Here is a 13,229-nt window from a genome sequence, read left to right as displayed (position 1 = left end):
GTGACATGCAATGGCCAGCGTACATTGGATCCAGTCCTCCTGCTTATTAGGCAATGAAAAAAAAAAAGAAAGAATGCTTTTATCTTGAAGCTGTTGGCACCTTTACAGCTACAGTAATGACAGGGTCTTTTGTATAAACTTTAAACACTGTTGTAACCAAGACACAATTAAATCTGCAGTACTCGGAAGGGCATCACCTTTAAAGTATACCAGAAAAACTTTAGAACAGCACTACTTTTCAATTTGTATGGACTGTAGATTTTGCTCTTCTCATAATGTCAGCCAATACTGAAAGAATATTAAAATGTTACAATTGTCTTAATAGACTGAAACATGGACATTAATACACCATACACAGCACTAGACACAGCTGTAAAGGGTGTTAGAAAAACGAGGGAAAAAAAAGACTGCGTAGCCAGGCAAAACTGTCTTAAGTCCTTCTGTTCCTCTGTTCACAGAAGAAACATTATGCAAATATTTCCATTATCTGTAACTTTTTAAAGACTATGGTTTAATGGAAAATTGCTAATACTTACTTCACATCTTTTTCAGTGAATGCTAAGTAGTGGCTTGCTCTAACATAAATTACCATAGATATAAAACAGGATGATATTTTATCCCTTTTGACCAATTTAGGGGATCAACTTATTTTTTACACAAAACTGGTGAGATATTCAGGTATTTACTTGATCTAATATCTTTGAATAAAAAGAATTTATAAAGTCCTGCATCACTGAACAGAGCAGGGCTCAAACCCTAGAAATTTCTGTTCACGATTCCAAGTGTTTCAGCCAGTATTGTATCTGAAAGCTCCCTCACTCAAGCGTGGTACTACAGTGTTTTCTCCGATTATGACAAAATTCCTTCTGCCACCTTTCTTGCACACTTCTCAGAATTTGCCATTTTCCTTTTTGCACAGAGGTTCACCACACAATTACTGTATCCTCTGCATTTGGCATCATTGTCAACAAAAAGACATATAAACGTCACCATTCAGTTTCCGCTCAAAAAATTTTCTAGGGCCCTTATTTTAGTTTCCCTTAATTTAATGCTCCTGATTTCATAAACATCTTGGGTTATTTTTGTGTATACACAACCACAAAGCAAGATCTGGTAGCCAGAGTCGAAGTCGCGGGCCAAGACCTCATAATGCTAGGTAGAGTATGAAGGTGCTGTACAAACAGGTTTCTCCTAATTCTAAAGGGTGCGTAGGAAACCTACACAGAGACTGTAGGAAATACAACAAAGCCAGTAGAACATTACCAGCTTCTGAAAAGGATTTACAAATTAAGTGTTTCCATTCTAAGTTAGGCCAAAAGATGTTAAGGGATGACAATCAAATCGACAGAGGCTATGAAGAACTACCTACTTCCAGCGGTGAAAAGACCACTGAACAAGTTCAGACTGCCTGAAGCAGCTATAGCAGATACCAGGTCATTTGCCAGGGCTGTGCCATGTGAACATCCCCCACAGTAACCACAAAAGATAAAAAACAGATTGACAATTATAACTGATCTGCCAAGGGACAATGGACAATGTAATAAAAAGGTACATAAACTTGTCACTATCCTACTTTTGTATCAGTAATTAATCAAAAAGCATTCTGTCCTGGAACAGTTTCCCTAGAACTGAACCCAGGCTCATAGCCGTGTTCCCAAATCTAAATGCAAAAATATATAGCACCTAAAGCTCTGATGAAGCAGATTTTTGCCATGCTGACCAATCTTCCCTTCTTCTGATGAGTTTTTATTAGCTATGCTACCTATGCATTCTTTCACACAATATTTAATTACACTGGTTTAGCTCATTACCTGCATTCCTTGTTCAATATTTTCAGCTCTTTTAAAAATCAGCTCTTTGAAGCTTCTTTGGAGCTGGTTTGTCAACCCTTGTTTCCTAGCTCATGTCTTGGGGCATGTACTGAACCAAGAGCAAAACGTAGGCCTAGTAGCTTCAAAAGGATGTCTTGCTCACCTAGTGTAATGTAAACTTATTTGGATCTAGTCCTTCACATGAATCATCATCTGAAGAGTTTAAACAGGTTTGATCAACGTATATACTATCCATCGTATGCTACTACAATATAAAATACTTCTAGTTTTATGAATGTCATAAAAACATTATGTTTATATTTTAAAAGACATTCAGATTGAATACTGGTCTTTTCTGCCTAGGCCATTTTCTTGCAGTAAGATTCCTGAGAAGCATAGCCTAGGAAGGCTGTTACAAATTACAGAACCTTCAGACAGGAATTTATGCATGTACAACTACTCCCCTCCTTCAGAAAAACAATTTCTTCACCTGTCACCGTTTTGCCAAACAACACTCCCCTGCCTGCACTCCACAGGAGTCTTAGTGAAATGAAATTGTAGTCGCAATGCTTTAAATCAATGTATCTAAAAGAGGAGGCTGTCACTCCCTCAGCACTTTTCTAAAAAGCTCACTGACTACAGATGCTCACACTCATTTCTCCTCCCAATGGCATCACCTCAGTTACTTCAGAGCAAGACACTGGAACCTGTGTGTAATTATTTGCAACCAAAATTTATTCTGGTCTAGGAACTGCATAAAAAGGTGCTAAACAATCCACAATGCACTCCTAGCCCTTCTTTACCTAAGTAACGCTGAGCTAACCATACCAGTAGAAAATAAAAGGTTGCCCAAGACAACTGCTAGTCTAGTCTCAGAATCTAATCGCAGACTACGCTGCCTTTCTGCAATAAATAGCCATAAAGTAGTTTCCCATATAAGTACACACTGCTCTGCCCAGCTTCCTGAAACCGTCTCCTGTTAAGTCTAATACTGCAGTTCCCACTGAAATTACTTGACTATTGAGCTTATCAACTCAAAAGCTATACTTTGTGAAACACTATTTGGTAAACAAAATTTAAAGGGGGCTCATACAAGATGCCTAAAGTGCATTGTATGGAGACAACTGGCAAAAATATCAACTATGGAAATGATAAGCAACAGTCAGTAAAATTTTATTTCCTCTATAGCCCCAGCAGTTCCTACGTTAATATTTAGACAAAAACACTATTTTTTCTGTCAAGCACGTTTATAGTGTTCTAGAGCTTATTCTATCATTTTGAAAGTGGCTCCTACCAAGATGACAATACACAATTTGCACATGAATACTCTCCCACGCACTCCATCTTACCACATCAGACAGACTCCGCATCCAACTTATCCCCAGTGCCACACAAGCCCACCAAGTGCCCTCAGCCCAGGTGAGATGGCAGCCTGCCTGTGGATATCACCTACTCAGGACTCCTCACTCACAGAAACCCAGAAAACCTGCCATACAGTACGACTGTACTGTGCCAACCGTATCCTGGGCTGCATCAAGAGAAGCATGGCCAGCAGGTTGAAGGAGGTGATTCTGCCCCTCTGCTCTGCTCTCGTGAGATCTCACCTGTAGTCCTGCATCCAGCTCTGGAGCCCCAGCACAAGGACATGGAGCTGTTGGAGTGGGTCCAGAGGAGGGCCACAAAGATGATGAGGGCTGGAACACCTCTCCTATGAGAAAAGGCTGAGAGAGTTAGGGCCGTTCAGCCTGGAGAAGGCTGCAAGGGGATCTGATTGCAGCCTTCAGTACTTAAAGGGGACCTATAGGAAAGATGGGGAAAATATTTTCAGCAGGGCTTGTTGTGACAGGAAGATATAAGGATATCTTATGTGATATAAGGAAGAAATTTTTTACCATGGTGGTGAAACACTGGCACAGATTGACCAGAGAGGCAGAGGAGGCCCCATCCCTGGAAACACTCAAGGCAACCGACAGGCACCGCGCACCCCTGGTTTTAAGCTTTTTGTGGTAACCCCACGCCACACCATCCTAATGCCTTCGAAGCCCCCGCCGCCCCGAAGTCCCCCCTGAAGGAGGTCCCCTCACCCTCCTTTCCGCCGACGGTCCTGCCACTCGGCCGTAGCAGAAGCGGGGCCTGCACCTTCCCCCGCCAAGCCCCGTGCCGCCCGCCGACATCTTCCCCTCGGAGCCGGGCGCGGGTGCGGCTCCTGCCGGCCCGGGGGCAGGCGGCACCGCCGCTCGCGCGGGCCGCCCCTGCGAGGAGGCGCGAGGCAGCCGCGGGTGCCACGTGACCCTCGCAGCGCTGCTGCCCCACCCTCCAGCCCGCGCACCGGCCCGTAACACCCCCCCGGCCCGTGGCACGCGGCGGAGGCTCTTCCACGTGACCGGGAGCGAGCAGCGCGATTGGTCGGCGGCGTGGCGGGGGCCTGAAGCGCGGCGGCCGGGAGGGCGGCGGGCGCTGGGCGATGCTGGGGCTGCTTGCTCAGGCCCTCTCCTACTTCTGGAGGCGCGCGGGTAGCGCGGAGGGAGAAGAGGAGCGATGGGCGGCCTGCGGTAGGAGTCCCTGGGCCCCGTGGTCGGCTTGTGGGGCCTGTGCGCGGCTTCGGGGCCCTGAGGGCGTTGGGGGGTCTTGTCGCCGCCTGAATGGGGACCAGTCTCCTGAAGGGAAGGCAGGAAAGGAAGGCAGCTTGCTGTCTACAGAGCGCACAGCGGAGTTCTTAGTAGTACTTTGTTGCTGTATTTCCTGAGCAGGGCAGGTTACTGTTGCATTGTACAGTACGCAGTGAGGTGTAAAAGAAGAGTTGTGACGGTGGGTGATGGATGCTTTCTTTGGGCTTTCCCTTGTGCTATCTCAATGTATAAACTTGCTTCATCTTTCTGAGGCTGTAGAATGGAGATGACAGTGTAGCTTTGAGGCTCCCAAACAGCGTAGGTTTAAGATACTTTTAGAAGCATTGTTCCATGTAGAAAAAAGTGCTTTTTTGTATTTATGAATGCAGAAGGCAAAAAAAATTACTATATTAATAGTCTTGATTGTGAATGTAGCTAATAATATATAAGAAATCTAAACTAGCATACTTCCTTCCAGCTTTGAGCCTGAAATTCTAGTATAGTGCTGTTGAGTGAAAGTTAGTGTGATATATGAGTAGGTGCTACTTCTACTCCAGACGGCTTTAAAATCCTAGGTCTCCAGAGAAACAGCACCACGTCTCGTTGCACAAGTATATTAATGATAACATTATGTAAACAGATTTGAAGAATTAGTTTGTATAGCTTGTTCCTGCATTTTCAGTATAGAAATTTTAAATGTGTTGGATTCCCCATGCAAACAATGCTGAGAACTTTGTTTTGCTGTGGAAAAACTTGAAAACAGTTGTTGGCCCAGAGCTTCTGGGAGAAGCTGTTCAGTTTGCAGGTAGTTTTTTATCTCAAGTTTTTCAAGATACTTGAATGTATGTTTTTTATATATATATTCAAATGCTGGATTCTGCACCTGAGGTGGGGTAATTGTGGCCTGGCTGGAACTCAGAAAAAAAAGGGGGGGAGTTTATGACCTTTGGAAGAAGGGACAGGCAATTCAGGAGGACTGCAAGGACGTTCATGAGGTTATACAGAGAGAAAATTAGAAGGGCCAAAACCCAACTAGAAGTTAATCTGGCTACTACCATAAAAGACAATAAAAAATATTTCTCTGAATACATTAGCAACAAAAGGAGGGCTACGGAGCACCTCCATCATTTATTGGATGCAGGGGGAAGCATGGTGACAAAGGATGAGGAAAAGGCTGGGGTTCTTAATGCCTTCTTTGCCTCATTCTTTAGTGGTAAGACCAGTTGTTCTTGGGGTACCCAGCCCACTGAGCTGGGAGACGGGGACAAGGTGCAGAATGAAGCCCCCATAATCCAAGGGGAAATGGTAAACAACCTGCTATACCATTTAGACACACACAAGTCTATGGGGTCAGATGGGATCCACCCAGGGGTACTGAGAGAGCTGGCAGAAGTGCTCACCAAGCCGCTTTCCATCATTTATCAGCAGTCCTGGCTAACAGGGGAGGTCCCAGTTGACTGGAAGTTAGTAAATGTGACACCCATCTACAAGAAGAGCAGGAAAAAGGATCCCGGCAACTACAGGCCTGTCAGCCTGACCTCAGTGCCGGGGAAGGTTATGGAGCAGATTATATTGAGCGCCATCAGGTGGCATGTACAGGACAACCAGACAATCAGGTCCAGGCAGCATAAGTTTATAAAAGGCAGGTCATGCTTGACTAACCTGTCTCCTCTGTGACCAGGTGACCTGCTTATGAATGAGGGAAAGGCTGTGGACGTTGTCTACCTGGACTTTATTGGCGCTGTTTCCCATAGGATTCTCCTGCAGAAACCGGCTGCTCGCGGCTTGGATGGGTGTACTCTCCACTGGGTTAAAAACTGGCTGGATGGCCAAGCCCAAAGAGTGGTGGTGAACGGAGTTAAATCCAGTTGGCGGCTGGTCACAAGTGATGTTCCCCAGGGCTCAGTATTGGGGCCAGTTCTATTTAAGATCTTTATCAGTGATCTGGACAAAGTGATTGAGTGCTCCCTCAGCAAGTTTGCTGATGACACCAAGTGGGGCGGGAGTATCAGTGTGCTTGAGGGTGGGAAGGCTCTGCAGAGGGATCTGGAAAGACTAGATCGATGGGCCGAGGCCAACTGTGTGAGGTTCAACAAGGCCAAATGCCAGGTCCTGCACTTGGGTCACAACAACCCCATGCAATGCTACATATTTGGTGAGGAGTGGCTGGAAAGCTGCCTGACAGGAAAGGATCTTGGGGTGTTGTTTGACAGCTGGCTGAACATGAGCCAGCAGTGTGTCCAGGTGGCCAAGAAGGTCAGCGGCATCCTGGCTTGTATCAGGAATAGTGTGGTCAGCAGGAGCAGGGAGGTGATTGTGCCTCTGTACTCGGCACTGGTGAGGCCGCACCTTGAGTACTGTGTTCAGTTTTGGGCTCCTCACTACAAGAAAGACATGGAGTTGCTGGAGTGTGTCCAGAGAAGGGCAACGAAGCTGGTGAAGGATCTGGAGAACAAGTCTTATGAGGAGGGGCTGAGGGAGCTGGGATTGTTTAGTCTGTGGAAGAGGAGGCTGAGGGGGGATCTTGTTGCTCTCTACAACTACCTGAAAGGACGTTGTAGTGAGGTGCATGTCAGTCTTCTTTTCCAAATGATGAGAGGAAATGGCCTCAAGTCGCGTCAGGGCAGGTTTAGATTGGATATTGGGAAAAATTTCTTCGCTGAAACAGTTGTCAAGTATTGGAACAGGCTGTCCAGGGATGTGGTGGAGTCACCATTGCTGGAGGTGTTTAAAAGAAATGTAGACATGGGGCTTAGGGACATGGTTTAGTGATGGACTTGGCAGTGTTAGATTTACGGTTGGACTTGATGATATTAAAGGTCTTTTCCAATCTAAATGATTCCATGATTCTGTGGTTGCATGTACAGATTGGGGGTTGAGAGGCTGGAAAGCAGCCCTGCAGAAAGAGATCTGGGGGTCTGGGTTGATGGCAAGTTGAATATGAGTCAGCAGTGCGCCCCAGCAGCCAAAAGCGCTAACCATGTCCTGGGGTGCATCAAGCACAGCACAGCTAGCAGGTTAAAGGAGGTGACTGTCCCACTCTACACAGCGCTGGTGCAGCCCCACCTGGAGTATTGTGTGCAGTTTTGGGCACCTCAATATAAGAAGAACATCAGACTATTGGAGTGTGTCCAGAGGAGGGTGACCACGGTGGTGGAAGGTCTCGAGGGCAGGACTCAGGAGAGCTGGCTGAGGTCACTTGGTTTGTTCAGCTTGGAGAAGTGGAGTGACCTCATTGCAGTCTACAGCTTCTTCATGGGGGGCAGTGGAGGAGGAGGTGCTGATCTCCTCTCTGGGGGCCAGCGGTAGGACACGAGGAAATTAAATGAAGCTGCGTCAGAGGAAGTTCAGACTGGACATTAGGAAAAGGTTCTTCACTGAGAGGGTGGTCGGTCACTGAAACAGGCTCCCCAGGGAAGTGGTCATGGCACCAACCCTGCCAGAGTTCAAGGAGCGTCTAGACAACGAACGTTCTTAGTCATACGCTTTTGGTAGTCCTGCGAGGAGCAGGGAGTTGGGCTTGATGATACGTATGGCTCTTTTCCACTTGGAGATGTTCTATGAGCTTTTCATGCAGCTTAAAAATGTTGGTTTTTACAATGTAGTTTGTATTTAAGTAGTTTGCTTGATTGGTTGAAACCATATCTTGCAATAAGTTTTCAAAATGTAAATATGAATCTAATTAGTTGGCAATAGCATTTTTAGTTGAACAAGAGAATGACCTTTTTGATAGAAGGGGTAGTACTTTTAGTAGCATTCATTAGTTGTTGCATAGTTCTGTAAACAAGTGATTTGTTTTTATGTCAACACTTTTCCTCTGAATGCAGGTGATAAAGAATTAAAAACTGTACAAGGAGTAGTGACAAGACTTTGCTATGATTATGGGATGATAGATGACATGATAATCTTCACAAAGGATGTTGTTACAAAAAATGTGCCACTGACTGTTGGACAGGAAGTTACTGCCACTGTTGAAGATGATAAAACATCAGGTGGCTTGAAGGCCATCAAGGTAAGAAATGAAGATAAATAGTTGTCTGTAAATACCTTGAGACTTTCTTTTGGGAGATAGTATAGTTTTAGCCTCCTGAATTCTGCAAAACAGAAGAAATTGCCAGCCCTTTACTTAGTGGGGATAAGTTGTTTTGGGTTTTTTATTATTATTTTATTCCATCTCCTCTAAAATGTTGTTCCTTTAATACTGATTCTCTGAATATGGGTCTAGATGCAATGAATATGAAACGATTGAGATAATTGCGTCAGAATTTTTTAGCCATACAAAGTTCAAATCTCTGTGTATTAACTTCTTTTGAGCTTCAAAGTCAATTTTGTGGTTTTGTTATATGAATGGAAAAGAAAATAAAAACAGGGGCTGTAAGTTTACTCTTTTTGCACAGAAATGAAGAACATGTATTTCAAAACTTCCTGTTGTAAAAAAAATCCACAACTTTAATGTCATGCAGAGTTATAAAAATGTAGATTTCGGTACCTTTCTTGCTGAACACTTCATTTGTAAACCTAATTCAAGCTAGATTATTATACACTGTTACAACTTTAAGAGTCTTAATCATATAGGCTCAACTCTCAGGTGCCTGTGATAATCTAGCTGAGAAGCTGAGTCAAGTGGCCCTTCTCCATTTGGATATGTAAATATGACTGGTGCTTCGAAGACTGATAGCAGTGCAAAAGCAGCTGATAATGGGGCGATACAGAACCCACCTTCTGGCTTGTATCTGCTTGGCTTAGCTGCGTTGTACTTTAAGTACAGCATTAGACTAGTGTACTTCATCGAATAAACTCACCTTCACCATAAGTCTGAACCAAAGCTTAAGCTGCTTCTACAGAGCAAAACACAGTGTAACTGGTTTAAAAGTTAACTTGAGTTTTCTAGTAAATGGATATTTTATAATTAGGCATCCTACAAGCTCATGCTAAGAGCATTTATGTTAAAGAATGTAATCAGCAACCATAATAGCTTCAGTGATTGTGTTTCAGATAATAGGAAGGTAATGATTAGTCAAAATATTCTCATGTGATCTTAGTGAAGTTCTGATACGCAGCTTTAAGAAGAGTGTAAGTTACTGGATTGATAAATTTGCCATTGCTCTGTGAAATTAGCAAATGGTTAGTAAGTTGGGGAAAGGAGGTCAAAATCCTGCGTTGATTAGCATATAGTGTTTCTGATTCCTCATGTCTTCTATGCACCATCCTGATTCTGGTACTTCAGAGACATTTTGTTCAGTTGCCAGCAGTGTCCAGACGTTGACAGCTGTCATATGGAAGGGAGTTTGTACTATTTTGACACGTTCAGTGTTTCTGTTGGTACCAAGGGGCTTATATTTGTACAGTGAATTGCAGTTCATACCTGAAACTGCTGGTATCTCTGTGGTAATGCACTGTACGCTTTTCAGAATTAGTCCATTGACCAGTCCTGAAACTGTTCACACAAGTGGTAAGTCAGGACATATCTTTAAAAATGCTTTCGTTTGTCACTGTGGGATTACTTCTTATTTATATTTCTCTTCTGTTAGACATGGCTCTTGTCTTGATAAACTTCAGCAGTTGAAGCACCACTGGATTCTTCTGTGCATTCTTTTCTAAGAGCTTCATGGCTTTTAAGTAAGGCCCTGAGTATCAGCAGAGGCACTGACATTTTTATTAAAAGCGAGGTTGTATGGTGTACTTCCTCGCTCTCTGTCCTCTTCAGATGTTGAGGATTTGACCTGTGTGTTTTAATTTCCAGGTGTGTGAAAGTCAGGCTAACTCAATAAACTACTGAACGCTTGGAAATCCAAGGGGTCATGTGTCTCTGCGGATGCAGAAATACATCCCCTAGAATTTATTTCTGATGTGCAGCGCATCTAACTTCTGAAGCGTCATTGCTGCATGAAACATCTAATTAAAATCGAGAAAAGAATGCATATTGTGGAGGGCATGTGTTGCATGTACATAAAGCTCACATACACATCTGTGACTGGAAGTATAATAAAAATTTTAACACTGCCTGTTGATGATACTTTGGTTTTAAAGAGCTGCACTTAAGGCCCCGAGGGTCTCTGTAAAAAGTGACCAAATACCCTCATAGGCTGCTCTGTGAGCGACCACAGTTTAGTGCAGTACAGTTCCATTCACTGTAATGGTCTGTCTTTGAGTGTGGCTGTGTGGGTGAAGAAGTGAAGGTTTGTCTTTGCTGTGAGAAAGAGATGCCTCCTGTAAAACACGTTCCTACAGTTGTTAGTATAGAAAGTTACTTTGTGTTATCATGTTTCTCACCTTTTTTGCCTTCAATTTAAAAATCTCCCTGGGATTCAAAGCTCTAACTTCATCAGCCACTATAGCCATTAATCTTGGGGAAAGATGGTTATCTAACTAACCTACAAATAGGAAACCAGTGCAAAGATGCTGAATGTCTAGTGAAAGCCTTTCTTTATAGTCATTATTCATCAATAATAAACATGCTTTTCATCTGAACATGGTAATAGTCCATGAGATGTACACCAGGCTAATCAGGAAGACAAATTAAATGGCTAAAATAGTGAATTGCACATGATAAACTCCTTGCTAGAGGCTGAACTTAAGCTTAAAGTAAATGCATATCCCTGAGAATTCTTTTAATGGTTGAATTGCAGTAACTGTACTATATCTGATAAAGTGAAGTTGATTAGAAATGTGACTTCTCTAGTAGGAGTAGACAGAAAATAGAAATGCTAGAAGACTAACTTGATTTGTGTTTTACTGTGTGTAACTTTTAGGGGTTTAGATGCATTTTTCTATGTTAGTGAAATCTGTAGACTAATGAGGAAATGCAGTAGAGTTACTTGTATAGACTTTTTTCGAGTTCTGTTGCTGATTTGATAATAACTAATGATATGGAAACTAAGGAGATGTTGGCAGTTGATAACAGTCAGTTTAATCTGGGTTTGTTAGGCATCTGTTTTTTAATACCTTATTTCAGGAAGATGTAAAATGTTGCATGCTTCTGTTTCCTCTGTTTTATCCTTCCTTTAATTCACAGTAGCCTTCAGGAATTCTTCTTGCTAAAGTAAGAAAGATGTTTCATATTAAAGATCAGAACCTTATAAGAAAGCAACATTAAGTCATAAAATAAACTCCTGGTACAGACAAAATTTTGAGGAGAATTTTTCTTAGTAAATCAATTTCATTTTGAAACCAATGTGATTTCATTGATTAAATAAAGCTGAGGAAAGAATATTAGTGGAGAGAGTTTTATTGTATGATCTAAAATGAAACATAGCAGGAAAGTGAAAGAGAAGTCATGTTTCTAAAATACTACCAGCTTTAATGCTCTCAAAAAACCTAACATGTTGTAAGATAACGTTATGCCTCGACTTTTTTTTTCCTCTTTTTTTAAATTATTTTTGCTTTTTAAGTGGAATGACTTTCCTACAAGAAAACTAAATACTGTAAGTCCAGCAAGCAATTTCAGTGCTGGTCAGTAAAATAGTACTCACACACACAGTGAAACAATAAATTACTTTAAATCTTCATTCTCCTTCCTTGTTTTCGTTCTGATTGACAGCTTTCACAATACTGTTGAAATATTGTCATCACTTCAGAACATGTAAACCTGGTAACTGACAAACTGCATCAGGATCTCCAAAACAACTAGGATATTTTAGCGATTATGGGATGTTTTGCTCTGTGCTAGATAATGGCCAGCGTATCTTGTAAGCTTTTGGAAATAACCTGATTTAGACTTGTAGTGAGTCTAGTCTAGACTAGTACACCTGTTGTTGGGGTTGCACTTCACTTGTGTAAACAGTAGAGTGTTCTTTAAAGTGAACAGTGTAATGGTCACTGCAATAGAGTGTGCTGCGATAAGATCACCAGTCCTGCTGTTAGCTCCACAATGGGTATATGTGCTGCCAGGTACGTAGAAGGTGTCCTTGTCCTAGCCAAGGATGAGTCTCCCTGCATAAACACCGTGTAAATTTTCAGCAAGTACCTTCACATGGAATTTGTTTCCAGTTCCTTTGCGAAGCAAGTCCCTATTGGAAGAGAAGCCAACTCACAGGCTAGTTCAGATAGCTTCCCTTGCAAGTTTTTAGTTTGGAATGATGCCAGTTTGGGATGATGCCTCAACATCTGGAAGAAGATTCCCATGATCAAGACAAAGCAGTTCAACATTCAAAGTGTTTCTTCTTGCGTTGTAATGTACGTGTTCATAAAAATTGTGCCTCCAGGCAGTGCACCACACAAAGGTAGTAATACCATTTAACAAGTGTAAAATTCGTAATATTTATGAAAAGTATGGCTATAGGAGGACAGTTTTCCATCTGTGCACAAATGCTGATCTGTTAGAGAAAGATGGCACTGTATAGAGTGTTTTGGCACTGTATTGCTTTTTTAACATTATACATTAAGAAAACACTTTTTATTCGGAGTTACTAATCTTCATGTAGAAGTGAAAACACTACATCTAACTTTTTTTTTTTTTCTGTCCAGTTGCATTTTTAGTTACTCCCTCATCCGCATTATTCTAGCGTGCTTGTAAGTTTCTTTATTCGGGTTGTGAATTTGTAAGCACTTGGCTTTCTGAAATGAGTTGTTAATTTAATGATCTGACTTGTACACTTCTTAGAGAGTTCATGGAAAAAGTTGTCCACAGGCATTCCATTCATTGTATTTGTTTAGTGACTGCTTCATGCTTGCTTATCCTCATAAGCTTCGCAAAGGAAGAATTTGGTATCTCTTTTTCTCCTGCTTTATTACACAGTGTAGTTTTTCTACATACCATCTGGAGTCAGCAGTTCTTCGCAGTAATAAGTGCTTCTGTGCAGTGGCATTG

At 42.4% G+C, this 13,229-nt stretch overlaps 1 protein-coding gene across 1 annotated transcript in view; it reads left to right on the top strand.

Annotated features, from left to right (window-relative positions):
• Positions 1–4,275: 4,275 nt before the first annotated feature.
• Positions 4,276–13,229, top strand: part of MOV10L1 (Mov10 like RNA helicase 1) — a 38,329-nt gene continuing 29,375 nt past the window's right edge. Inside the window, exons 1-2 of the mRNA XM_075429559.1 lie at positions 4,276–4,363; positions 8,248–8,432. Coding sequence (XP_075285674.1) covers positions 4,276–4,363; positions 8,248–8,432 — 273 coding nt within the window. The remainder of the gene's footprint in view (positions 4,364–8,247; positions 8,433–13,229) is intronic.

Source organism: Opisthocomus hoazin, chromosome 8 (genome assembly GCF_030867145.1).
Source record: "Opisthocomus hoazin isolate bOpiHoa1 chromosome 8, bOpiHoa1.hap1, whole genome shotgun sequence".
Taxonomy (NCBI): Eukaryota; Metazoa; Chordata; class Aves; order Opisthocomiformes; family Opisthocomidae; genus Opisthocomus; species Opisthocomus hoazin.
This window is presented reverse-complemented; position numbering and strand designations above follow the sequence as displayed.